General features: G+C 40.0%; 1 protein-coding gene across 4 annotated transcripts in view; it reads right to left on the bottom strand.

Moving 5' to 3' along the window:
- MSRA (methionine sulfoxide reductase A) overlaps nt 1-25,197 on the bottom strand; it is a 407,469-nt gene that overhangs the window by 213,181 nt on the left and 169,091 nt on the right. For all 4 annotated transcript variants that reach the window (XM_057720694.1, XM_057720696.1, XM_057720695.1 and 1 more), the window contains exon 2: nt 24,736-24,804. In XM_057720694.1, coding sequence (XP_057576677.1) covers nt 24,736-24,804 — 69 coding nt within the window. The remainder of the gene's footprint in view (nt 1-24,735; nt 24,805-25,197) is intronic.

Genomic DNA, 25,197 nt, shown 5'->3' on the forward strand with positions numbered 1-25,197 from the left:
GGAATATCCTTGGCTAAATTCTAGAAAGGCAACTCAGAAGACCTGAGACAGACAAGAGGTGGCCAGGCTCTAGTCACAGACACACATCCACAGACCCTGGCTGTGTGTGGCTTGGAGCAAATTACTGCTGGTCAATTATCCAATAGAGAAGTGGGCAGGAGATGGGGGATTTGAAGACAATTTTCAGCTCTAAAATGCCATGACTCTCCCAAAGAAGATGAATACAGGGGGTAGAAATGTAAATGAAGTCGCAATACATTTCCTATGTTAGCTTTGCTTTTGAGCAAACCTACATCATATTAAATAATTCAACAAGATGCTTTCTTTATCGCAACTCTTGTTGGAAAATTCTAGAATACCTTCTTCTAGAAAAGAAACCATACAGCAATCAGAATCTGATTGATATTTTCAGGGTTTGGTGACAGTTAATTACCTTCTGTCCACATCAATTCCTAATGCTGCTTTAATTTTATTAAGTATTCTTTGCAGTCTCTTCCCAAATATAAAACATGCCCATATAGACACTTATGTTCCACTGGGCCTCTGTACTGTGATTTAATGCAGCTCCAAGTTCTTTATACATGTTGCTGTGTTTCACCCTCTACCCTAGGAATAGCCTCTGAAAGGTAGCAGGTCTTTATTCACCAAGAGGATTCAAGAACCAGAATTCCAAGGTTGTAAGGGACCTGACCTCTCATTCAGCTTAAATGCCCTGCCAATATTAAAATATCCCTCAGCATCATGGCAAACAGTTGAATTGCCCTCAGCCTTGAAGCAGTGCAGTCCACTCTGTAGATCTAATGATGACAGTCAAGAAGCTCTTTCCTATATTGAACTGAAACTCCAGATTATTCCTTCCTTTGCTCTGATGCTCTCCCTCGAGGTCATACAGGACAAATTTAGCCCCTCTTCCTCATGACAACCTGTCAACCCTTTGACCATCTGAAGACGGCTCTGGTAACTCCATGGACCTCCTCTTGTAAGCTGATTACAAGCCCCTTCATCTGCTCCTCATTACACATATCTCTGAATCCACTCATCATCTGCTCTCCTCCGAGTGTGTACAGCATGTCTGAACCCCTTCAAGGACAGTGGAGCATCAACCGCTCCCCAGGTATGGGCTGATGAGGCAGCAGCTTCCCTGAACAGCATGACCATGGCTGTGCCAGCACTGTGAAAGCCCAGGCTCCACCAAACTAGCTCACTGGAAGCAGCATGGTTCTCCCAGCTGCTGGAAAGCAAGTGGTTGCTGGCGGAAGTAGAGGATAATCGGTGACTGGTGAATAGCAGCACCTCAATTCAGGAGAAGCAAACTCCTCCTGAGGACATGCACACAAGGCTGAAGACGAAGCTGGGTTAGAGTGAGCTGTGCATTGCATCAGGGCCTGACAAATATGTTCAACAGCTCGCCTGGGGCAACAAAAAGAAAGCCTTAAAGAAAAAAAAATAGCACTCAGTTTTTCTAGGAAGCATCCTTTGGTATTTCTCTATCTCCTAGATATGTCTGTTCATGGGCCCTGCCTTCTCTAGGTACTTGCAATTTTGTTTTCCTTTCTACATTGGGTAAGAGATTGATGGGATTTCAGTGAACAAATGACCATGACAGGGGGTGTTGACTAACAGCAGTATGCCTTCAGTTCCAGCTGACTCCTAAGAGAAAATATAGGACATGTGGAGGTGGAAAAGAAATCCCAGATGAAGAAATCTTCCTGAAAGGCCCCCCAAATAATCTGCAACCACAGTGTACAATGTGACCCTCTTCTTATCTTTCCTGAGAAGCAGAAAAACATTAGAGGAAGGCTAAGGTCAGCCTGCATCATTCCATTTCATCAAGAAGGAATGGGAAAAGAGAGAAAAGATGGCGGCGAAGTAGAGAGACGTGGAGTGCATCCCTCTCCACAGATGCATTGGGAATGCACGGAAGGACGCAGTAATTCCCACGGAGAACCAGCTGAACACCAGCAGACGGCCTCAGACACCAGAAAGGACTGCAGGGAGCCCGACATAGCCGGTAGGGAGGCACCTACGAGGGCTCAAAGAGGGTGAAGCGGCGGAGCTGTGGCAGATGGGAGGGAGTGAGAAACATACGGAGGGTCCGCAGCGCAGCTCAGCGTTCCCGGACCGAGACATTGATCTGTGGCTGAACGGAGGGTCCAGGAGCGGGAGCGTGGGAACCGGAGAGCTGCTTCAGGGTGAGAAACACTGTTGCCGGTAGGGTGACGGACCAAGAGGACAGGAGGGAGGAGGTCCGCGGAGAGGAGTGCCCGTCCCTGAGAGCTGCCCGGCCATGATGGTGGCTGGAGGCTGCAGGCTCACAGGCTGGGGGGAGGAGCCGCGCGCGTAGCCTCTCTCTCTTTCGGTGCCTCTGCAACAGGCAGTGGAGAGACGCCCGTGGGCTACCTAAGGCGCTCAGGGATAACAAGCACCCTCAGGCGCTCAGGCGGGGCTAGATTAAAACCCCTTGCAACGCCAGCAGCAGGAAGGCTGCAGAGAAAAAAAAAAAAAAAAAAACAACAACAGCAACAACAAAAAAAAACCCAAGAGAGGCCCAGCTCTAAGACTTTCTGTTTACGCCTGAGCCACCGGCATCCCTCTGCAACAGGCACCTCCAAGCCCGACTGAAACAACAGTGAGCCACTGCTCACTCACTCCCAGGAGAAGGAGCCACTATTGTACCCTCTCCCTCCCCACACACCAACGCTTACAGAGGAACAATAAAAGAACCTCTGCTGGTCACAGAATAATGCAAAAAAACCTAAGGCAAGGAGAAGGACACTTACAGCTGAGACACTAAGGAAACAGAAATAGTAGTATCAATACCTATTGAACTGGTCCATTCTGGGATCAGTTCTGGATTTTTTTTTTTCTTTTTCTTTTTCTCTCTTTTTTTTTTTTTCTTTATTAAATACGATCTTAGCCCTAAGGGATCTACAAGTTTTATAACATAATTTTTTAATGATATTTATTATTATTATTATTATTTTTGCCTTTTTATATACTTCTATATCTAGCTAAACTTTGGTAGTACGGACAATATATCTCTCATACTTTCCTTTCATCCCTATCTTTTATACATTTCTATTCCTTTCTTTTTTTTTTTTTTTTTTTTTGGCACACGGGCTTAGTTGCTCCATGGCATGTGGGATCTTCCTGGAGCTGGGATTGAACCCGTGACCTCTGCATTGGCAGGCAGATTCTTAACCACTGCGCCATCTAGGAAGCCCCTATTCCTTTCTTTTTATCTGCATATTTCCAACCACATTACACTCTTCTGTTCCCCTTTCTTCCAGCCTTTTTAAGTTTATTTTATCTTAACATACTTATAAGCAACACTATCGGTCTGCTCAGACTCCTTGCTCTATTCTCCAGATGACGCACTGCCGTGGTATTTAATATTAGGCTTTTGTCTTTATCTTAGTTCTTAGTACAGTTGTCTAATTACATTCTGAGAATCTCCATTCTCTCTGGTGGTACTCTGGCTCTTTTCTATATTTGATCCTAGCTTACAAAATCTCCCTGGATTAATGTTTGTATGTGTAAGGTGTTATTTGTTTGTTTGTTTGCTTTTGCTTTTGTCTCTGATTTGTTCTGTTTCAGTTGTCAATTTCTGTTGGGCTTCTCTTTGAATATCTGATAGCACACTGGGGTTCTGTCAGGTCTTTCTAGAGCCTTACGTCCTAAAGGATTCAGTAATTGTGTGTCTTATACATGTATGTGTTTCCTAGACTTAATATTCATTTAATCCAATACTTGGCCATTAGTCTGAGGCTTGGACAGTCTTCTATAAACACCTCTATCGCCAGGACAAGCAACCCCAAAAGTCTGGACAACCATGAGGAAACAAAGAAACACCATGCAGGCAACGGAGCAGGAAAAAAACCCACAAGACCAAATAAATGAGGAGGAAATAGGAAAAATGCCTGAAAAAGAATTTAGAGTAATGATAGTAAAAATGATACAAAATCTCGATAACAAATTAGAGAAAGTACAAGAAACAGTTCATAAGAACTCAGAAAAACAAACAGCAATGGATAACAAAATAACTGAAATTAAAAATACTCTAGATGCTATAACCAGCAGAATGACTGAGGCAGAAGAACGAATAAGTGAGTTGGAAGATAGAATGGGGGAAATAACTGCCACAGAGCAGGAAAAAGAAAAAAGAATAAAAAGATTAGAAGACAGTCTCAGAGACCTCAGTGATAACATTAAGCATACCAACATTCAAATTATAGGCATCCCAGAAGAAGAAGAAAACAAGAAAGGGTCTGAGAAAATATTTGAAGAGGTTATAGTGGAAAACTTCCCCAACATGGGAAAGGAAATAATTCACCAAGTCCAAGAAGCACAGAGAGTCCCATACAGAATAAACCTAAGGAGAAATACACCAAGACACATATTAATCAAACTAACGACAATTCAACACAAAGAAAAAATATTAAAAGCAGCAAGAGAAAAGCAACAAACAACATATAAGGGAAAACCCATCAGGATAACAGCTGACCTTTCTACAGAAACTCTGCAGGCCAGAAGGGAATGGCAGGATATACTGAAAGTCCTGAAAGAGAGAAACCTTCAGCCAAGAATACTCTACCCAGCAAGAATCTCATTCAGATTTGAGGGAGAAATCAAAAGCTTTCCAGACAAGCAAAAGTTAAGAGAATTCAGCTCCACCAAACCAGCCTTACAACAAGTGCTAAAGGAACTTCTCTAAGTAGGAAACACAAGAAAAGGAAAACACCTACAAATACAAACCCAAAACAATTAAGAAAATGGTAATTGGAACACACATGTCAATAATCACTTTAAATGTCAATGGATTAAATGCTCCAACCAAAAGACACGCACTGGCTGAATGGATACAAAAACAAGACCCTTCTATATGCTGCCTACAAGAAACCCACTTCAGACCAAGGGATACATATAGACTGAAAGTGAAGGGATGGAAAAAGATATTCCATGCAAATGGAAGTCAAAAGAAAGCTGGAGTAGTAATACTCATATCAGACAAATTAGACTTGAAAGTAAAGACTATTAAAAGAGACAAGGAAGGACACTACATAATGATCAAGGGATCCATCCAAGAAGAACATATCACAATGGTAACTAGCTATGCCCCCAACATAGGAGCACCTCAATACATAAGGCAAATGCTAACAGCCCTAAAAGGGGACATAGACAGTAACACAATAATAGTGGGAGACTTGAACACCCCACTTACATCAATGGACAGATCATCCAAACAGAAAATAAATAAAGACACACAAGCTTTAAATGACACATTAGACCATCTCGACTTCATTGATATTTATAGGACATTCCATCCAAAAACGACAGACTACACTTTCTTCTCAAGTGCACACGGAACATTTTCTAGGATAGATCACATCTTGGGTCACAAATCAAACCTTGGCAAATTCAAGAAAACTGAAATCATATCAAGCATCTTCTCAGATCACAACGCCATGAGACTAGATATCAATTACAGGAAAAAAACTGCAAAAAATACAAACACATGGAGGCTAAACAATTCACTCTTAAACAAGTAAGGAATCACTACAGAAATCAAAGAGGAAATCAAAAAATATCTAGAAACAAATGACAACGAAAACACAACAACCCAAAACCTATGGGACGCAGCAAAAGCAGTTCTAAGAGGGAAGTTTATAGCAATACAGTCCTACCTTAAGAAACAAGAAAATGATCGAATAAACAACCTAACCTTACACCTAAAACAACTAGAGAAAGAAGAACAAAGAAACCCCAAAGTGAGCAGAAGGAAAGCAATCATAAAGATCGGAGCAGAAATAAATGAAAAAGAAAGGAAAGAAACCATAAGAAAAATAAAACTAAAAGCTGGTTCTTTGAGAAGATTAACAAAATTGATAAACCATTAGCCAGACTCATTAAGAAAAAAAGGGAGAAGATGCAAATCAACAGAATTAGAAATGAAAAAGGAGAAGTCACAACGGACACCTCAGAAATACAAAACATCATGAGAGACTACTACAAGCAACTATATGCCAATCAATTGGATAACCTGGAAGAAATGGATACATTCTTAGAAAAATACAATCTTCCAAGACTGAACCAGGAAGAAATAGAAACCATGAACAGACCAATCACAAGTACAGAAATTGAGGCAGTGACTAAAAATCTCCCAACACACAAAAGCCCAGGACCAGATGGGTTCACAGGCGAATTCTATCAAACATTTCGAGAAGAGTTAACACCTATCCTTCTCAAACTCTTCCAAAATATTGCAGAAGGCGGAACACTCCCAAACTCATTCTACGAGGCCACCATCACCCTGATACCAAAACCAGGCAAAGATGTCACAAAAAAAGAAAACTACAGACCAATATCACTGATGAATATAGATGCAAAAATCCTCAACAAAATACTAGCTAACAAACTCCAACAGCACATTAAAAAAATCATACACCATGATCAAGTGGGGTTTATCCCTGGGATGCAAGGATTCTTCAATATACGCAAATCAATCAACGTGATACATCATATTAACAAATTGAAGGATAAAAACCATATGATCATTTCAATAGATGCAGAAAAAGCTTTTGACAAAGTTCAACATCCATTTATGATAAAAGCTCTCCAGAAAATGGGCATAGAAGGAAATTACCTCAACATAAGAAAAGCCATATATGAAAAACCAAAAGCCAACATCGTTCTCAATGGGGAAAAACTGGAAGAATTCCCTCTAAGAACAGGAACAAGACAAGGGTGTCCACTCTCACCACTATTATTCAGCATCGTTTTGGAAGTTTTAGCCACAGCAATCAGAGAAGAAAAAGAAATAAAAGGAATCCAAATTGGAAAAGAAGAAGTAAAATTGTCACTCTTTGCAGATGACATGATATTATATATAGAAAACCCTAAAGACTCTACCAGAAAACTGCTAGCACTAATTGATGAGTTTAGTAAAGCAGCAGGATACAAAATTAATGCACAGAAATCTCTTGCATTCCTATACACTAACAACGGAAGAGCAGAAAGAGAAATTAAGGAAACTATCCCATTCACCATTGCAACAACAAGAATAAAATACCTAGGAATAAATCTGCCTAAGGAGGCAAAAGATCTGTATGCAGAAAACTTTAAGACATTGATGAAAGAAATCAAAGACGACACAAACAGATGGAGGGACATACCATGTTCCTGGATTGGAAGAATCAACATCGTGAAAATGTCTGTACTACCCAAAGCAATTTACAGATTCAGTGCAATCCCGATCAAAGTACCAATGGCATTTTTCACAGAACTAGAGCAAGAAATCTTAAGATTTGTATGGAAACGCAAAAGACGCCGAATAGCCAAAGCAATCTTGAGAAGGAAACATGGAGTTGGTGGAATCAGGCTTCCTGACTTCAAACTATACTACAAGGCCATAGTGATCAAGACAGTATGGTACTGGCACAAAAATAGAAAGGAAGATCAATGGAATAGAATAGAGAACTCAGAAGTAAGCCCAAACACACATGGGCACCTTATCTTTGACAAAGGAGGCACGAGTATACAATGGAAAAAAGACAGCCTCTTCAATAAGTGGTGCTGGGAAAATTGGACAGCAACATGTCAAAGAATGAAATTAGAACACTTCCTAACACCATACACAAAAATAAACTCCAAATGGATGAAAGACCTACATGTAAGGCCAGACACTATAAAACTCCTAGAGGAAAACATAGGCAGAACACTCTATGACATCCATCAAAGCAAGATCCTTTTGGACCCACCTCCTAGAATCATGGAAATAAAATCAAGAATAAACAAATGGGACCTCATGAAACTTAAAAGCTTTTGCACAGCAAAAGAAACCATAAACAAGACTAAAAGGCAACCCTCAGAATGGGAAAAAATAATTGCCTATGAAACAACGGACAAAGGATTAACCTCCAAAATATACAAGCAGCTCATGCAGCTTCATACCAAAAAAGCAAATAACCCAATCCACAAATGGGCAGAAGACCTAAATAGACATTTCTCCAAAGAAGACATACAGATGGCCAACACACACATGAAAAGATGCTCAACATCACTCATCATCAGAGAAATGCAAGTCAAAGCCACAATGAGGTATCACCTCACACCACTCAGAATGGCCATCATCACAAAGTCTGGAAACCACAAATGTTGGAGAGGGTGTGGAGAAAAGGGAATTCTCCTGCACTGTTGGTGGGACTGTAAGTTGGTACAGCCACTATGGAAAACAATTTGGAGGTTCCTTCAAAAACTACAAATAGAACTACCATATGATCCAGTAATCCCACTCCTGGGCATATACCCAAAGAAAACCATAATCCCAAAAGAAACATGTACCATAATGTTTATTGCAGCACTCTTTACAATAGCCAGGACATGGAAGCAACCGAAATGCCCATCAACAAATGAATGGATACAGAAGATGTGGCATATATATACAATGGAATATTACTCAGCTATAAAAAGGGATGAGAAGGAGCTATATGTAATGAGGTGGATAGAACTACAGTCTGTCATACAGAGTGAAGTAAGTCAGAAAGAGAAGGACAAATATTGTATGCTAACTCACACATACGGAATCTAAAAATGGTACTGATGAACTCAGTGACAAGAACAAGGATGCAGATACAGAGAATGGACTGGAGAACTCGAGGTATGGGAGGGGGCGGGGGGTGAAGAGGAAACTGAGACGAAGCGAGAGAGTAGCACAGACATATATATACTACAAACTGTAAAATAGTCAGTGGGAAGTTGTTGTATAACAAAGGGCGTCCAACTCGAGGATGGACGATGCCTTAGAGGACTGGGGCGGGGAGGGTGGGGGGGACTCCAGGGGGGGGGATTCAAGGAAGGGAGGGAATACGGGGATATGTGTATAAAAACTGATGATTGAACCTGGTCTACCCCCAAAAAAAAATAAAAAAAATAAAAAAATAAAAAAAAAAACTGATGATTGAACCTGGTGTACCCCCAAAAAAATAAAAAAGAAAAAAAAAAGGAAAAAAAACTATTAAAAAAAAAAACTGATGATTGAACCTGGTGTACCCCCAAAAAAATATTAAAAAAAAAAAAACTTGACAATAAATATATACATCTGTTGAAAAGTTAAAAAAAAAAAAAAAAAAAAAAAAAAAGAAGGAATGGTATGGTTCAGCCGGGAGGGCAGTTAATGAAAACCAAGGCTTTTGTTGTAGCAGAAGCTGTGGATCCCAGCCACTAGCTAATACCAAATCTCATGGCAAAATAAGAAAAAAAAAAATACCAAATTGTACACTCTAAAGATATGCAGTTTATTGTATGTTAACTTTATCTCAATAAAAGTTCTTAAAAAAATAAAAGAATACAAATCTCATGGCAAGATCCACACAGGGTCCAGATGCAACAAGGCAATTCTAATGGCATCATGGACTATACCCTAGATTACTGGGCCAGAGGATTTGAGGAATTTGGAAACTTCCATCTTTACTCTGGCATGCCCCACTGTCATGTACATTTTTTCCTTTCTGGCAGAGATATACTGCTTCCTCTTTCACCTTCCTATCTCTCAACCATTTTTATGCCTTGAAAATACCTTCCTTTCAGCACCGGCTGGCATCCAATAGATAGTCAATAAACGTTAGTTCGTTTTGCCTAGCACCTCCATCCTGTCTACCTCCTCTCGGAGCCCCCAAATGCCGTTCATCCAGTGGGTACCCCAAAAACTGGGCTGGTGACACATGTATACCACCAAGAAGAAAAACCATCCTCTGTAAAATGCACTGGGCCATTGACCACTAAATCCCTCCAAAGTTCCCACAAGTCCCCTGAGACTTCCTCTGAAAGTCTCTCTCTACACCTCTTTCTCCTTTCTGTGTAAATTATGTAACATATTATAAAAAAGTTTCTCCCACTTCCACTGGAGATATGCAAAGTAGTATTCATTGATTCACCTAACAAACATTTACACTAAAGGTCTATATTTGAGACTCGGCCCTGGTAACACAAAGACAATAAGACACAGTCTCTGTCATCAAAAAGCAGGCAGACAGTGGGAGATAACCAATTCAATATCTACTCATAATGCAAGGTGATAAATCTTATCTGATGAACAAAGGCACAAAGAGGAGTCATGGGGAAAAGTCACCGAGGCTTCCAAGATGAGCAAGCTTTCAGCTGAAGGTGTGGAAGTGTGGGAAGTCATTAGAGAACTAGGATGAGGCCTCCACACAGGCTGGGTGAGAAGTTGTACTTTAAAAAAAAAAAAAAAAAAAAAGGCTGGTTGAATAGATTGGAAATAGGTTCTACAAGGCCTTAAATGCTAAACTAAGGAGTGGAGATTATCCTTCTAAAACAAAGATTTCCCAGCAAAGAAATGATGTGGTCATATCTATACTTTGAGAAGCATCTCTGTCAGGGATATAATCCAGTGTCTTTGAAAGAATGATAGAAAAACGATGACAGGTTAGCAGGGGGCCTCCCAGATCTGTCCACTGGGCTGCATGCCCATTGCCTCCATGCTGGTCCAGGCCACCATCATCTCTTACCCTTTGAAGAGCATCCCTGCCCTTGAGGAAAGGGAAACCAGATTTTGTTTTTGCTGGTAATGATTGAGGCTGTGGTTTAAATGGGCAAAGCAGGGTCTCTTGTGAAAGAAGAGGAGATAACACAGCTGTTTGGAAGTGTATAAAGAGGGCATATGTGCAATAACCTCCAACCTGGTCTTTTCAAATCTTATCTCACATCGTTCTAATCCATTCTTCACACTGAAACCTGAGTGATCTTTCTAAAATCCAACCACAGCCCTATCATTTCTATGGTCCTTGTTGCTCTTAAGATAAAGTATAATTTCCTTAACCTGGCTAACTGGGTGTGTAGTGATGCCAGCTAACCAGAATGAAAATAAGCTTAGCAGAAGAAAGAAATTACTATCTGTTGACTGCCTACTACAATATGGCCAGCATGACCCTATAAAATGTACATAGTCTATCCCATTGAGACCTGCCTTGTAAGAAAGTTATCATTATTCTCATTTAATAAATGATGATCCCAGGATGCAGACTGTAATGATTTGCTAGTGAGAAGCAGAGCTGGGGTTTGAACCCAGGTTTAAGGCCATCTTAACACACCGTCACCATGGAACCCAAGGAGGAGAAACAATGCCTTCTAAAAGGAGTTGGAGTGGGAAATGGTAACGGGTGGTCTTTGAGTAAAATGGACCTTGCCTGTTGTATAGTCATCTATGTTTATTTAATCTTTATGCCCACACAAAACTCTTTATTGCTTCATCCTGATATGAGCCCTGCCTTTGACCTTTCAGATTTGGTATTCATTTTGATTACCTACAAATAATATTTCATCAAATTTAAAATTATTATTTCCTCAAATATATATTTCTGCCCCAGTATCTCTCTCTGGGCTCCTTCTGACACTCCGGTTACACATATATCAGACCAACTGACATTTTCTCATAATTACCAAGGCTCTCTTCATTTTTTTAAAAAAATATTTTTTTCTCTCTGTCTCGTTACTTGAATAATTTCTATAGACCTGTCTTCAAGTTCACTGATCCCGTCTAATGTAAGGTTCCTCCTGTTAAGATCATCCAATAATAATTTTTTTTAATTTCAGATGTTATATTTTTCAGTCCTAGAAATTCTATTTCATTTTTTATAGTTTATATTTATCTGCTAATACTCTACTATTGATATTACTCTGCTAACCCCATTCTGTCCATCTTTTCCTGTAAATTTTTAACGTATTTATAATATGTGTTTTAAGTCCTTGTCTGCTAATTTCAACATCTGACTCTTCTCTGTGTCTGCATCTATTGACTTTTTTCCTTTAACTATTAATCACATTCTTTTGTTTCTTAATGTCTGATAATTTTATTGGATATTAAACACTGTAGATGATATGCACTAAATTTTATAATTTTTCTCCCAAAAAATGTTGAATTTTTTTCCTGGCAAGCAATTAAATCTGCATCATCTTGATTCTGTGTAAGCTTAGTGTTAGATTTTACAAGAATGGGTTTATTTTGCTTTTTCCCTTTTGCCCTAAGATGTAACCCTTTATCCTGGGCTTACTCGTAAGACATTGCTTTCCTAGAATTTCGAAGAAAAGCTGAAATTTTTACAATTCTCTCTAAGTAGGACTTGAACTCCAATCTTCTCAGAGAACCAAGCAGCTGCTGAAATCTCAGCCATTTCACAGCTGCTTTCTCCAAGGTTTCCTTGGACTCTCACCCTGTACATGCACAGACAGAGGCAGCCACAGATTTGAGGAGAACTGGTAAAGAGAGTTTGGGGCTACCCCTCTATTGCTCTTTCCTTACAGAATGTCTCCCATTGATTTACAGCTACTCTAGCAGCCCTTAGACTCAACCTCTGCCTGCGCCTAGTAAAGTAGCCACTTTCAATTTACACCCACGTGCGCACGCATGTGCTCTTTCTCTCTTAAATAAGCAACTGTGAACTAGGAAATGCCCTCAGGGAAAAAGCTGGTTAAATGTGCTACTTACCAAGTTTGTTTCCCTTATTTCAAGAACCATGTTCCTTCCAGGTTCTGCCCAGAGACCCAACATTTGGATGCTCTCCAGTCCCTTCAGACAACTGAATTTTTAAAAAATATTTTGTCTAAAGATAAAGTTATTATCAGCTGGAGGTTCAGAAACATTCAATTTTAGAAATCTGCTCACTTACAATTTGAACCCAAATTCGGCTAACAAATATCTGACGTTCCATCACAACAGTTTTAGGAGCTGGAAGACTTAGAGATTTATGTAAATACTGATTTATTTCATTGAAAAATTTTTAGTCTATTTTAAGCATTGATTTCACATTTTAAATCACATCACCACAGTCCGCTGACCTATGCTCCCTTGCACACTCTGCATATACCAGAAGTGCAATTTGAAGTGCTTCTAAACTGTTCAATATATTGTGGAACAACCCATTTTGAATGGAATCCAATGCACACATTCAACATGATTCTGAATGGTTTAATGCAATCCATTCCATCTAAAAATGCAAGTAATATTGATCTATAAGTAGAGCAATAATAATATCTAAATACTCTCTACAAAGATTTTGTATCTGTTTTTAGCTAATGTATCATGTTAAATGACCATTTAAATGCTTACTATACGGGGATAGAAAATATTCTAAAAGTATAAAGATACAGCATTTAAGAAAGATACACAAGTGAAAGTTAAGCTTTTATTATTATTATTATTATTATTATTATTATTATTATTATTAAGACAGTGTGTGTTGAAGCCAGAAGCCCTAGGAGGCAACACTCTCCTAGATGGTATCCCTGCTTCTTTTCTCACCATCCTAAACATTCTTATCTTCAACATAGCAGCCAAAGTGATTCTTTTTTAAAAAAATAGGTCATATTACGTTATGCCTCTGCCTAAAATCCTCTAAAGGCTCCCCTTGGCATGCAAAGTCAAAGTCAGAGTCTCCACAATTACCCAAGGCCCTTCCTGATCTAACTCTCTCTTAATCTCTGACCTTAGCTACTGGTGCTCCCTCCTTGCTTATCACACACCAGCATACAGGCCTCACGCTAGGCACACTCCTGCCTCAGGGCCTTTGCATTGTATTGCTTCTGCCTAGAATGCTTTTCCCACAGATCTCTGTATAATAACCTCTCTTGCCTCTTTTAGGTCTTTGCTTAAATACTACCATTCATTGATGCCTCCCCTCTCTTATTGTAAATTGCAAACTCCCACCCCACCCCCAACCTGGCATTTCTTCTGCTCCTGCCCTGCTTTATTTTAATCAATGGCACTTATCACAACCTGACATCCTACAACAAATATTTTACATATTTACCTTATTTTCTGTCCTACCCTACTAGAGTGTAAGTTCCTCGCAGGGAGGTATTTTTTCTGTTTGTATCCTGCTGCAATAAGTAATATGATGAATAAGTGAATAAATTAGTTGAATGCTAGACCTGGTTCTACCATTAACTAGTAGCCTGACCCTGAGACAGGCACTTAATCTCTCTGAGCCTCAGTCTCCTCAGAATTAAATACAAAGAAAAAAATTAAAATATATATGAAAAGACTTTATAATATGAAAAGTACTACCCAAATGTAAAAGTTGGCTGTTGGTGGTGGCATTGTTTTTACAGCCGCTTCATTGCTAGGTAGATTAAAAATGTCCTATGTGGAAGAAAAAAACAGGGATGAAATTTCAGTCCAGTTGCCAAAGCATTAATAGCAATTGGAGAGCTATTTGCCATTCAGCTGCTGCACCTATCCAGATATTTCCATATGTTGGTGTGGATCACTGAAGGCCTCTGTATTGGCACCAGGAATAAGGTACATACTATTTGCTTGGGAATCTAGCTCTTATTTTTCCCATGTGGGAAAGCAAGGCCAGATGCTGAACCCATGCCTGCAGGGCCTTCTCCATCCTGTGGTCGCCTTTGCACATTCCTACTACAAAGCTGTTAAGGTCAGGCCTGGCCTGGCTGAAGGACATACTTGCCAATCACGAGTTATTCAGCCAAAAGGAAGGAATGCTAGGAAGCAGTTCTCATGTATTCTTGACAGCCCACGTGTAGTTCTCACTCCAAGCTCCTAGTGTCATAATATACCTGAAATTTTCCCAGACGGCCCTCCCCAAGCCCGCCCTCCCTTAATGTTCCCTATGAGGTGAATACAAACTCTTCCACTCCTCCCAGTGCACATGTCACTGCCACCTGGACAAAGGTCATACGCCAAGGAAAGGGATCCTGGTGGAAAAGAGGGTGACAAGAAATTCTCCCAAGTACTAAATGGACACATGAGTGTTCGAAGCAAGATGAACGCAGCCTTCCACATGAAGACATTTTTATCTTGACCTGACAAGTGACCATCTTATGGAAATTAAGAAAATGGAAAAGGGTCATCACATAGAAAGGCATTCGAGAGTCAATGGACTGCAAAGGGGGGTTTAGGGGAGACCAGAGATATAGCTAAGAAAAATAAAATCTCTTTTCCCACAAGCGAAACAGCCCTGATTCTTGAGTAGGCATGACTGTGGAAAGCCCCATCTGGAAAGCCACATTTGTTCATGATAAGGTCTACCATGCACTATCATTTCATTCTTTTCGTACTAGCATGAGTCTTGAGATCACAGCTGAGACTTGGAAAGATATATGGGGTGATGTACACCAGAAGGACATCCATCTAGCAAGCACCACTGTTGGCCCCAGTGTCACTGGGCTCAACAAGGAAACTTGGTTTTGGTTAAGAACAATCGAAATCCTGGGGCACTGATGACATAAGGGGAAGATGAAAGGTGTTTTGCATAATAGCTCCTGGTGTATACGGACGCCAGGGGTTTTGCTGTCCCTCCATACACAATTTAGGAAAAGTTCACAGGTCTTTCATCATTGTTCACATTATTTTGGCAAAAGGCCTGCTGAGCTAAATGATCATTTCTCAGCATGGATCAAATGCATCACTTCAACTGACTCCCACTTCCTAGGGTTTTGGTGCTAATATTTCCAGTTATCCCTGGAAAAAATGGAACTGTCACTATTTGATTTTGATTTCCTTAAAAAAACTATATGTTGTATTGGACATAAGATATTTCATTCATGGAAATTACTTTTATTTACTTTATTTATACACAGCATCATTCCAAAAGAAGAATTTGAGACAACAACAACAAAAAAACATGAAATAATAAATAATAAAAAAAAAATGAGATAAAAAAATGAGTCAGTAAATAGTTCCTCTTCTTGAATCCCAAAAGGTTTGACAGTGAGAACCACTGACAGTTTTACCTACTCTGTCTGTGAAAACTGGAAAGCAGAGAAAATGCACTCTGATAAATATGTCTCCTGCTACCCTTCAATGCATTTCCAATATTAAGCCAAAAGCATGAGAAAGAGCTCCAGGTGAAAAAGCCCAGCTGATAGCCTTTGCAGTGGGCAGCATTCCTTGGGAGGCTTTGTTGTTTCTTGGCTGCTAAGCCATTTTCATCATTTTGATATTCTGAAAGCATGCCACATCTAGAAGCAAGCCAGCCCACAGCCCTCAGCCCTCAGCCCTCAGGCCGTCTCTGGAGTTGCTTTTTCACCCTGGGCTGCCTAGATTCAGAACTGGGACACACACAGGAGCATGTTCCCTGGTCATGAGATCTGGGGTGAGAACAGGAGAGAGACAGCTGCCCCTTGGATCCAGCGTTGCTGGAGACATAACATTCTGCCACCTGACTATGTGCCTATTTCTTTGTTTTACCCAAATCTGTTGAGGCGGTCTGTCTACTGTGATTCTATTTTCAAACGTTTGACCAAATGGTTACAAATTTCAATAATTTGATTAAATGCCCAAGTGAAAATGGTCATTCAGTCAAGTCAAAAAGGTTTCCATCACTTGTTAATCACTTTTGACTTAAGCAACTATACTTATATATGCTTCTGACTCATGAGTACACATTTAACCCGTGCTCACATACATGGAGCAAAACAGTAAAAACAAAGCTGCTTTTCCTAATCAACTGGAGGTCAAGGTAGCCAAGTTGATAAAGGCAAGTTTGAAAAAAGGAAGTTTCTTTTTTTAGAAATATTCCAGTTCATAAATAAAGGCAAATGCAAGAATTTCAATATCACCATCTTGCAGCTTCTAATAAAATAATAGATCAAGGCAATGATCATTAGGGGCTGCTAACTTCACCAAAAGAGAGAGAACCAGGTATTAAGTGCCTCCTGGATGGCTCACCTACAGATTTTGATCAGGCCTCTAACTCCCAATTAGTAGAAAATACGGAGGACTTTCAAGCATGTTCATTCAATCCAGACTGAAGGAGACAGTACAGAATAAATGATCTAGTTTTTTATACAAATAAATTATAAGGAAAAATAGAGAGAGAGAGAGTGGTGAACTTATAGATTAAAAGAGAGTAGTTATATCAACCAATTGCAGTGCATGGACTCTATCTGGATCTTGATTCAAACAGGTGGTTTGAAAAAACATTGGTGAGACAATAGTGGAAATATGGACTCATGGGATATCTGATGATATTAAGGAACTATTTTTGGGGTATGATAATGGCATTGTGCTATGTTGTCTTAAAAAGAGATAGAGATATGTGCCAAAATATTCCTGGATGAAATGATATGATATCTGGGATTTGCTTTGAAATAACCTGGGATGGAGAAGAGAGAGTGAATGGGAATAGATGAAACACATTAGCCCTGAATGATAACTGCTGAAGTTAGTGAGGCTTCATTACATTAGTCTATTTTTATATGGTTGAAATTTTTCACAATAAAGAATGAAACAACAAATATTTTTAAAAACACTACTCAAAGAAATAATATTGATAGAAAAGTCCCTAAACGTTATCTAGTCCATTGATTGTTTTAGATACAATACAAGTAACTTCTTTCTGGGTTAAGCCAGGAAAGCACACTGTGGACCAAATTGTTCCTGGTGGGTGTTAAGGAGCCCAAAGAGAAGAGCAGTGTGACCATGTGCTCATGAATCTCCTCTCCATGCTCACCCTGAGGGTGCTGTCAGCAGCACTACTGACTGTCTTACATTACAGTGCCCTCCTTATAAGTACCTTGAAAGGTACTTCTTTCTTTCTGGTTCTAGAATCAAGAAATTTCCTCAATTATGTAGTTTTCAGTATCATTAAGTAAAACTGAAACCAATCACCACTTCACATCCATCAGGATGGCTATTAACAAATAAAAATCACAAGTGTTGACAAGAATGTGGAGAAATTGGAACCCTGTGCTTCGTTTATGGAAATGTAAAATGGTTCCGTCTTTGTGGAAAATGGTATGGCGTTTCCTCAAAAAAAGAAACATAGAATTATCATATGATCTAGCAATTCCACTTCTTATTTGCCGAAAGAACTGAAAGCAGGGTCTCAAAGAGATATTTGTACACTCACGTTCACCTCAGTATTATTCACAACAGCCAAAATGTGGAAGCAACTCAAATGTCCACTGACAGGTGAACAGATAAACTAAATGTGGTATGTGCATTCAATGGAATATTACTCAGCCTTAAGAAGGAAGGAAATTGTGACACATGCCACAACTTGGATGAACCTTGAGGCCATTATGCTAAGTGAAATAAGCTAGTCACAAAAGGACAGATAGTGTAGGATTCTGCTTACATGAGGTACCTAGAGTAATCAAACTCATAGAGAAGTAAAGTTGAACTGTGGCTGCAGGGGCTGTGGGGAGGAGAAATTGAGTTATTATTTAATGGGTACAGAATTTCAGTTAGGAAAGACAAAAAGTTCAGGAGACGGATGGTGGTGATGATTGTACAACAATGCAAATGTACACTGAATGCCACTGAACTGTGCACTTAAAAATGGTTAAAATGGTAAATTTTATGTTATGTATATTTTACCACAATTTTAAAAAACTGAAATCAATCATATGACCAATTGATCTTCACGTTGCTGCTAGGAAATATAGAGCCACATTTGTGGCCAATTTTTATAAAATTATATAGTATTATAGCATGCCCTCTTTGCATATTTTACTGCTCATATTTTTCTTTGGTCTAATATTTACCTAATTCTAATGTATGTTATTTTGCCATGTCTTGTATATATTTTAATTTTCCCTTATTTCATTTTATAACAAGGCCCAAGAAACTTGTCTAAAGTCACGCACCAGGGTCTGACTCTAAAGACCTCTGTGAATTCTGAATTCTTTGGGGACTTCACAACTTTTGGGGGGAGGGCGTGCTTACTTTCTGGTTCTTACAAGCATTGCATGTGGTTGAGGTTGACGGATACGGATCTCCAGACAAGGCAAGCGTTACTTTCTCAGACACTATTTGATCCACTCCTTCCTACTAGGGGCGCAGTTCCTTTCTCCCAGCACAGAAATCCCCACCTGCACTCCTGCTGCCATGCTGTCACCGTCCCCACTCCAGGACACCCTCTCCAACGCCACACCTGTGTCTTCTGGACCAGGACCAGGGCCCTCGCTGGCAGTGGGTGCCATAGGAACCAAAAGAAATTTTCAACACAGGCTTTGCCTCTTCCCCTTTGCCTGTACTATCGTCAGACCTTTCTGTACTCGAAAGGAAATGAGATCATCACACACACGAAAAAGATACATAAAACAAAATGCGTCTTAAAATATGTCTCCAGATGACCAGTTACTGTCCCTTATAGGTGCTTCCGATTACCATGGGAGGAAGGCCTATTTTTGTTTCCCCAAGTGCCTCCTCACTTAAGAAGTTCGCACCAGTTAGCAGCCTGCTGTTCTAACAGTCTTGTGAATTTAGATTGTTTAGTTAATTATAAACACATTTCAAAGTCACTCTTTCTGGCCTTTTTCCTAGAATGAGTGACTGCCACTCCGCAGCTCACAGAATGGTCTTCAATAGTTTTCAGTCAAGGTTCAGGGAGAAATATGCCACACCGGGATTTGATTATTTACCAACATAATGTTGGATCCTCGCCAATAAGACACCAATACATTTTCCTTTGAAGTCTGACATATTGCCTGCTGCTTTCAATGCTGTTTTTCTTGGCTGGCAGACAAAAATAACTGTGGCTGTTTCAAAAATCACCTCTAATTCAAGTTGGGGCAGGGGGAGGGGAATATCTTATGATTGGTTTATCTTACAGACACTGATCTCTTCTCCTTTGGGGTACAGAAGGTGAGTTCCTGAGTAGGGCGTGTCTATGGGCCTCTGACAGCCACTGGCCCCTGCTCTGGGATCAGTCCTTCCAACACAGCTAGTCAGGAAAGAGTCTAGCAAATTCTTGGCGCCTTGGCTAAAAACAGCGAAGTGTAACAAGATGATAGCACACTTTCATGTCTTGGATTGTCTTTTGCTTCCTCTTGTTTGAAGAGCCCAAGAGAACATGACATGGAGTACAGGTTTTGCAGTGGTTTGAGTTCCCAGAGCCATCGCTATCAGGCTAATGGGAGCCTAAAAACCCACAACAACCCTAAGAATTCGCAGAGGTGCTTCTTGCTGTGGTTGCCTGGTATTCATCAACTCCTGACCACTACAGTTTCTCCCTGAAGAACTTTACCTCTCACCAAACAGCCTGGAAATGGGTTTCTAAATGATAGGATCAAAGAATTTAAGAGTTTGGAGTAATTTTTTCAAAAAGATTTAACACTCTGAAACAAAGAAAATTCTCATTAATTGAGAAGAAAGGATCTTAAAGGCTATTTCCTTCTACTGCCCGACTGGGTAGGAATGATCTCTCACTTGAATACCTCTACTGATGGAGAGTTCATTACCCTACATCATTAGACAGTATTAGTACAATATTAGAATTGCAAGGGTATAATCAGATAATTCCCCATCTCTTACTGAAGTGCTATGAGCCAGGTTTTATAAATATGAATTAACTGTTCAAATATTCAGAAAGAATATAACAACGTTTACTGAGTAAAATCCTGGAAGCTAGTGTAACTACTGGTGTTGATGCTATCTGGTACATAATGTAAGTCTATTGCACTGGAATTTTTTCATTTATTTCATTTTATATCTCTAAGTTCATTATTTTTCAATTTCAACTTTACTCAGTGTGTATTTATTATTCTTGACACAATATCTTATACACTCTCATTAGAGGGCAACATTATATCCCATGTGCCTGAAATCCTCCAAGTGTGTACCTCATTATTTTAACATAATTTTTAACAGCAACCTCTTCACTCTCAAAAGTATCCTAGTTTGGACGATAAGTGTTATGGTCAAGTACTGAACTCGAAAGCGTTAAAAAATTGTATTTCATTTTTTCAAATTGAACTAAAAATCTTTACAAATTAAGACTAGACCCCCCTAACCCCCATATTCTCTGCACTCTTCTCAATTAACAAGTTTCTATCTTATTTGTAAATGATAACTCTTCCTGACTACGGAGTACTTTTAATAAAGCGAATAGCTGCTAAAGAACGGCTACCAGAGAGAGGCCAGAGCCTGTGCCCTCTGCATGGACAGAGGGGCCCTCTGCCAACAGGATGTCACTTTCATGAAGTGACTGCGGGCCGGAGAGGACCACTCTCAGTCAGGCACAGCATGCTGGTGAGTGTCACGTGGATGTCCTCATGCCAGAGAAAGCATTCCCTCTATTTGACCGTATTTCTTTCATCTTTGGGTGCCTCAGTTTCTCCGTCTCTAAAAGAGCACAGTGATGCCCACTTCACAGGGCTGTGACGGGATTAAAGGAATGGCGGCCACAGGGCACTCAGCCACCAGGAACAAAGACATTCAGTAATTGCAAAATGTTCGGTTCCGCTCCTCTGGCCTGTAAAAAAGGGGCTCCCACTGACTTGAAAGAGAGCATCACACACAGACGAGGAGAAGCCCACCGGGAGAGCAGGCCTATTCCCTTCATTATCATTGTCCTAAAGTGCAGAGGAGAGAAAAGAGCAACAGAAAGGCTAAAGAACTGTGATCACGGAAAAACAAGACAAGGATAAAACTAACTGGGCCATGAAAGAAAACCTGAAAAAAATGAACGTTTTCTTTGTCTTAAAAATAATCTGTGAAGCAACATGGATGGACCTAGAGATTGTCATACTAAGCGAAGTAAGTCAGAGAAAGACAAATGTTATATAATATCACTTATACGTGGGATCTGAAATATGATACAAATGAACTTATTTACAAAACAGAAACAGACTCACAGACTTAGAGAATGAACTTATGGTTACCAGGGGAGAATGATGCAGGGAAGGGATAGTTAGGGAGTTTGGGATTGACAAGTACACACTGCTATATTTAAAATGGATAACCGATAGGGTCCTACTGTATAACACAGGGAACTCTGCTCAATGTTATGCAGCAGCCTGGATGGGAGGGGAGTTTGGGGGAGAATGGATACATGCATATGTATGGCTGAGTTGCTCTGCTGTGCACCTGAAACTATCATCACATTGTTAATCAGCTATACTCCAATATAAAACAAAAGGTTAAAAAAAAAATCTGTGAAGACTACATGCCAGAAATAGCTTTTAAGGAAGCATCTATATAGTCTCTGGTCACTGAATATAATAACACATTCATGCATTTTTGAGAACAGAGCCTGCCCTTGGCCCTCACCCTACCCTTCCTTACATCATCCACCCTGAGCTAAATGCTAATGGCAGGTCAGTGGCCACTTTCAGAGTGGGTTAAATTTAAAAGTTTCTATTTAGACAGCATTCTGTAAGGTACATTCAAATGATTAACCAATACATAATGAAATTGAAACTGATGCTCTTTTGGCACAAAATACTAAGACATCCCAGGCTGAAGAATGAGTTTAGACAAATAGAAAGTGCCACTGTTGCTTTGGTGACCTCACAGTCAAATCAATGTAAGACATTCTCTTGCACATTAATACCTGCTACTGAAATCAAATGGGGGAAAACGATAAATAGTAGGAGACGTCACTCCAAGCAGTATTTTCCTGGCAAAGCTGTGTTTTGAGAGTCCTTCAGAGCACTCTGGGAAGGCACAGAAAGTCACAAATCAATTTGCTAAATTGGCTTGGCTGGAAGTCATGCTTTTGTGCATGGATCCAGCTGAAAGGCATTTCTGACTCTACCAGACTCTCCCAGGACTCCTGTAACCAGAGCCAAGAGTTGGGGGATATGGTAAAAAGAGCATGGACTTCCGGTCAGATAGACCAGGGCTCAAATTCGAGCTCCACCATTTCCCTGGTTGAGGGACTTGTTATAAATCATATGAGATCTCTGAAAAGGGGATTATGTACCAGCCTTACAAGGTGCTGGGAGGATTAAATGTTCAAGATATGTCAAAGAGCTGCACTTAGTTTGATTTTTTTAGTACAGCTACAAACAACCTGAATGACAGAAGGCCACCCCAAAACCCATCCACTCCCTCTCTCCACTGCAGGTCAAGTGAACAAGCAATAACAAGTGAGGACAGTTTCCAAAACACAAATATAAAATGCTTACATGCACTTAATCAAAACAGGAGCCTTCATTTAAGCATCTGGAAGAGCCAAACCACAGTTCTAATAATGCAAAAATCCTTAGATGTCAAGAGATATCCTATTTTACAATCTGTATAATTCTCCACTGGTAGAAATTATGCACAGGATTCGTTTCTTTTAAAATCACACCCCTTGGCCATTCACAGTGGGCTTCCCAGAGCTGCCTGAGGCCAGATGAGCCTTCAGCCCTGAGTATGGAAGATGCAGAAGCCAAGGGAAGGGTCTCAGAGCACCCCATCAGCCTTCCCATTCTACAGATGAGAAAACTGAGGCTTGGAGATGGGGAGTCGCTGCCCAGAGTCAAACAACAAAGGCCTTGGGTTAGGATTCTTAGGAAAGCCACTCTAAACCAAACCTTTGGCAAAATAATAGTAATAATAATCTTGCCATGGAGCTTTATTCACTGATATTTCCAATTCTCTGGCAAACAATGTCATCAGTCCTTTGGGAAGGAAGCTTTCCTCCAGTGTCACGACAGAGGGAAATCTATGACTGGTCAGTCTCATTTTATGTTTCCCAGTAGGACATGGAACCTAGTTTCTAACCTTGTTTCTGGGGGTTCACAAAGCTGAAAGACAAACAAAAAAATCATCAAAAGAACCTTTTGAACATTGATGTGACATTTGTTGTCCCCTGGTAACAGACACTGTGCTAGGCCTTCAACTTAGGTAAAATGACATCATCTGAACATAATCTCTCTGAGGAAAGTTAACAAATCACATAGCACACATCTTATAGTGACCACTGATGCTTTCCTCTCTCTCTCTTTTTTTTTTTTTTACAATAAACTGCATATGATGCTTTTTTCTTCAAAAACGAAGTTCTCCATTTAAATTTCTGAACATAACAACTACTAATCACTGGCCAGTACATTTTAAAAAGTGATTGCCCATACAGAGCAAGATTCACAAACACCTAGGCAGAAGTAGGTCCCTGTTTCATAACTCTCCAACTGTTAATCATCAGTGATGACTAACTCTGGGATCAGGGAAACATTTTATCCTGAATATGCTAATTTAGAGACAGTGTTGTCAGGAGGCTAATTTCTGGCTGAAAGACACTTCAATGCTTAAAGCAGTTTTACATCAAAAGCCCTTGTAGGAGACTTCTATCAGGACCAGGGGAAGATGGAAGCTAGAGGGGGCATGAAGTCAGGGGAATTCAGGTTTTAAGGATGAAAGAGATCATAGTATCTGTCTAAAGGCTAAGAAGAAATTATGCACAGGAGAAGCTAGGCTCTGAGGCATATGGGGGGAAGATTGACAAGGTTCTTGCCCTAGAGGAGTGTACAATTATCTTCAAGAGGTACAAATTTCAAGAGCGAACTTTACCAGAAGAAACAAACGAACAAACAAGAAAAGGAATATGCTCAATTCATAATGGTGGAGAAAGAGACCATTCAATTAGATTAATTATTGATTTTTTTGGAATAACATCTCAAAACTACTTGAATACCAGCTTTAATAAAGACATATACACATATATATAGGAAAAAATTCCTCTTAAGAAAGAAAAACTCAACTCCTAAATTATCAGGTTAATTCAGAATGTGGACATAAGAAATAGTAAATACACAGTTTGATATTTGATTTGCAAAGTGAGAAAGGAAATCATACTACATTCTATAGAATAAGCTTTTCTGATCCCAGAAATACTAAGAACTCGATAGGTTTTTGGCTGCGACAACGTGTAAATATCTAGAAGAGCCCAGATTTTGAAACCCTGAGGACACTTGCTAAAACTCAGAAATTTGGCACTAGTCTTTGCACACAATTTGGGTTTTCTTTCAGAGTTGATATCTTACCAAATAGAGCCATCTGTGTTCCCTCTGGGAAAGGTTCAACTGTTCTGTTGCCATTGACATGATGTTTGGCTAGAAAAAAAAAAGAGAGAGAGAGAAAGAAATGCAAGTTAAGTGTAAAGTTCTACACACATACTAACACGTGTCATTAAATGTGTCAGAGAGCCTATTTCTGATTTTTAGTTAGAAATGGCACCAAAGCTCACCCTCTTAAGAGTTTCAATTATTTTGTTTTTAACCTCAGTTACAAAAAAGCCTAGGGATGGCTTGGTTCAGGCATGTCATTTTACAAGTGAGTGCACCCAGACCTGAGCATGTGCAGAGCCGTGCAACTGCGGGCGGCAGAGCCAGCCCAGCCTGGAAGCTCCTGAGCCCGGCTAGAGGGTCCCCCTATGCCAGGCCATGCCCTGGAGAATAAGGGGAGCTCGGGGTTCCAGGGTGAACTGGGGTGGCTTCCCCTGAGGA

Source organism: Hippopotamus amphibius, chromosome 2 (assembly GCF_030028045.1).
Source record: "Hippopotamus amphibius kiboko isolate mHipAmp2 chromosome 2, mHipAmp2.hap2, whole genome shotgun sequence".
NCBI lineage: Eukaryota > Metazoa > Chordata > Mammalia > Artiodactyla > Hippopotamidae > Hippopotamus > Hippopotamus amphibius.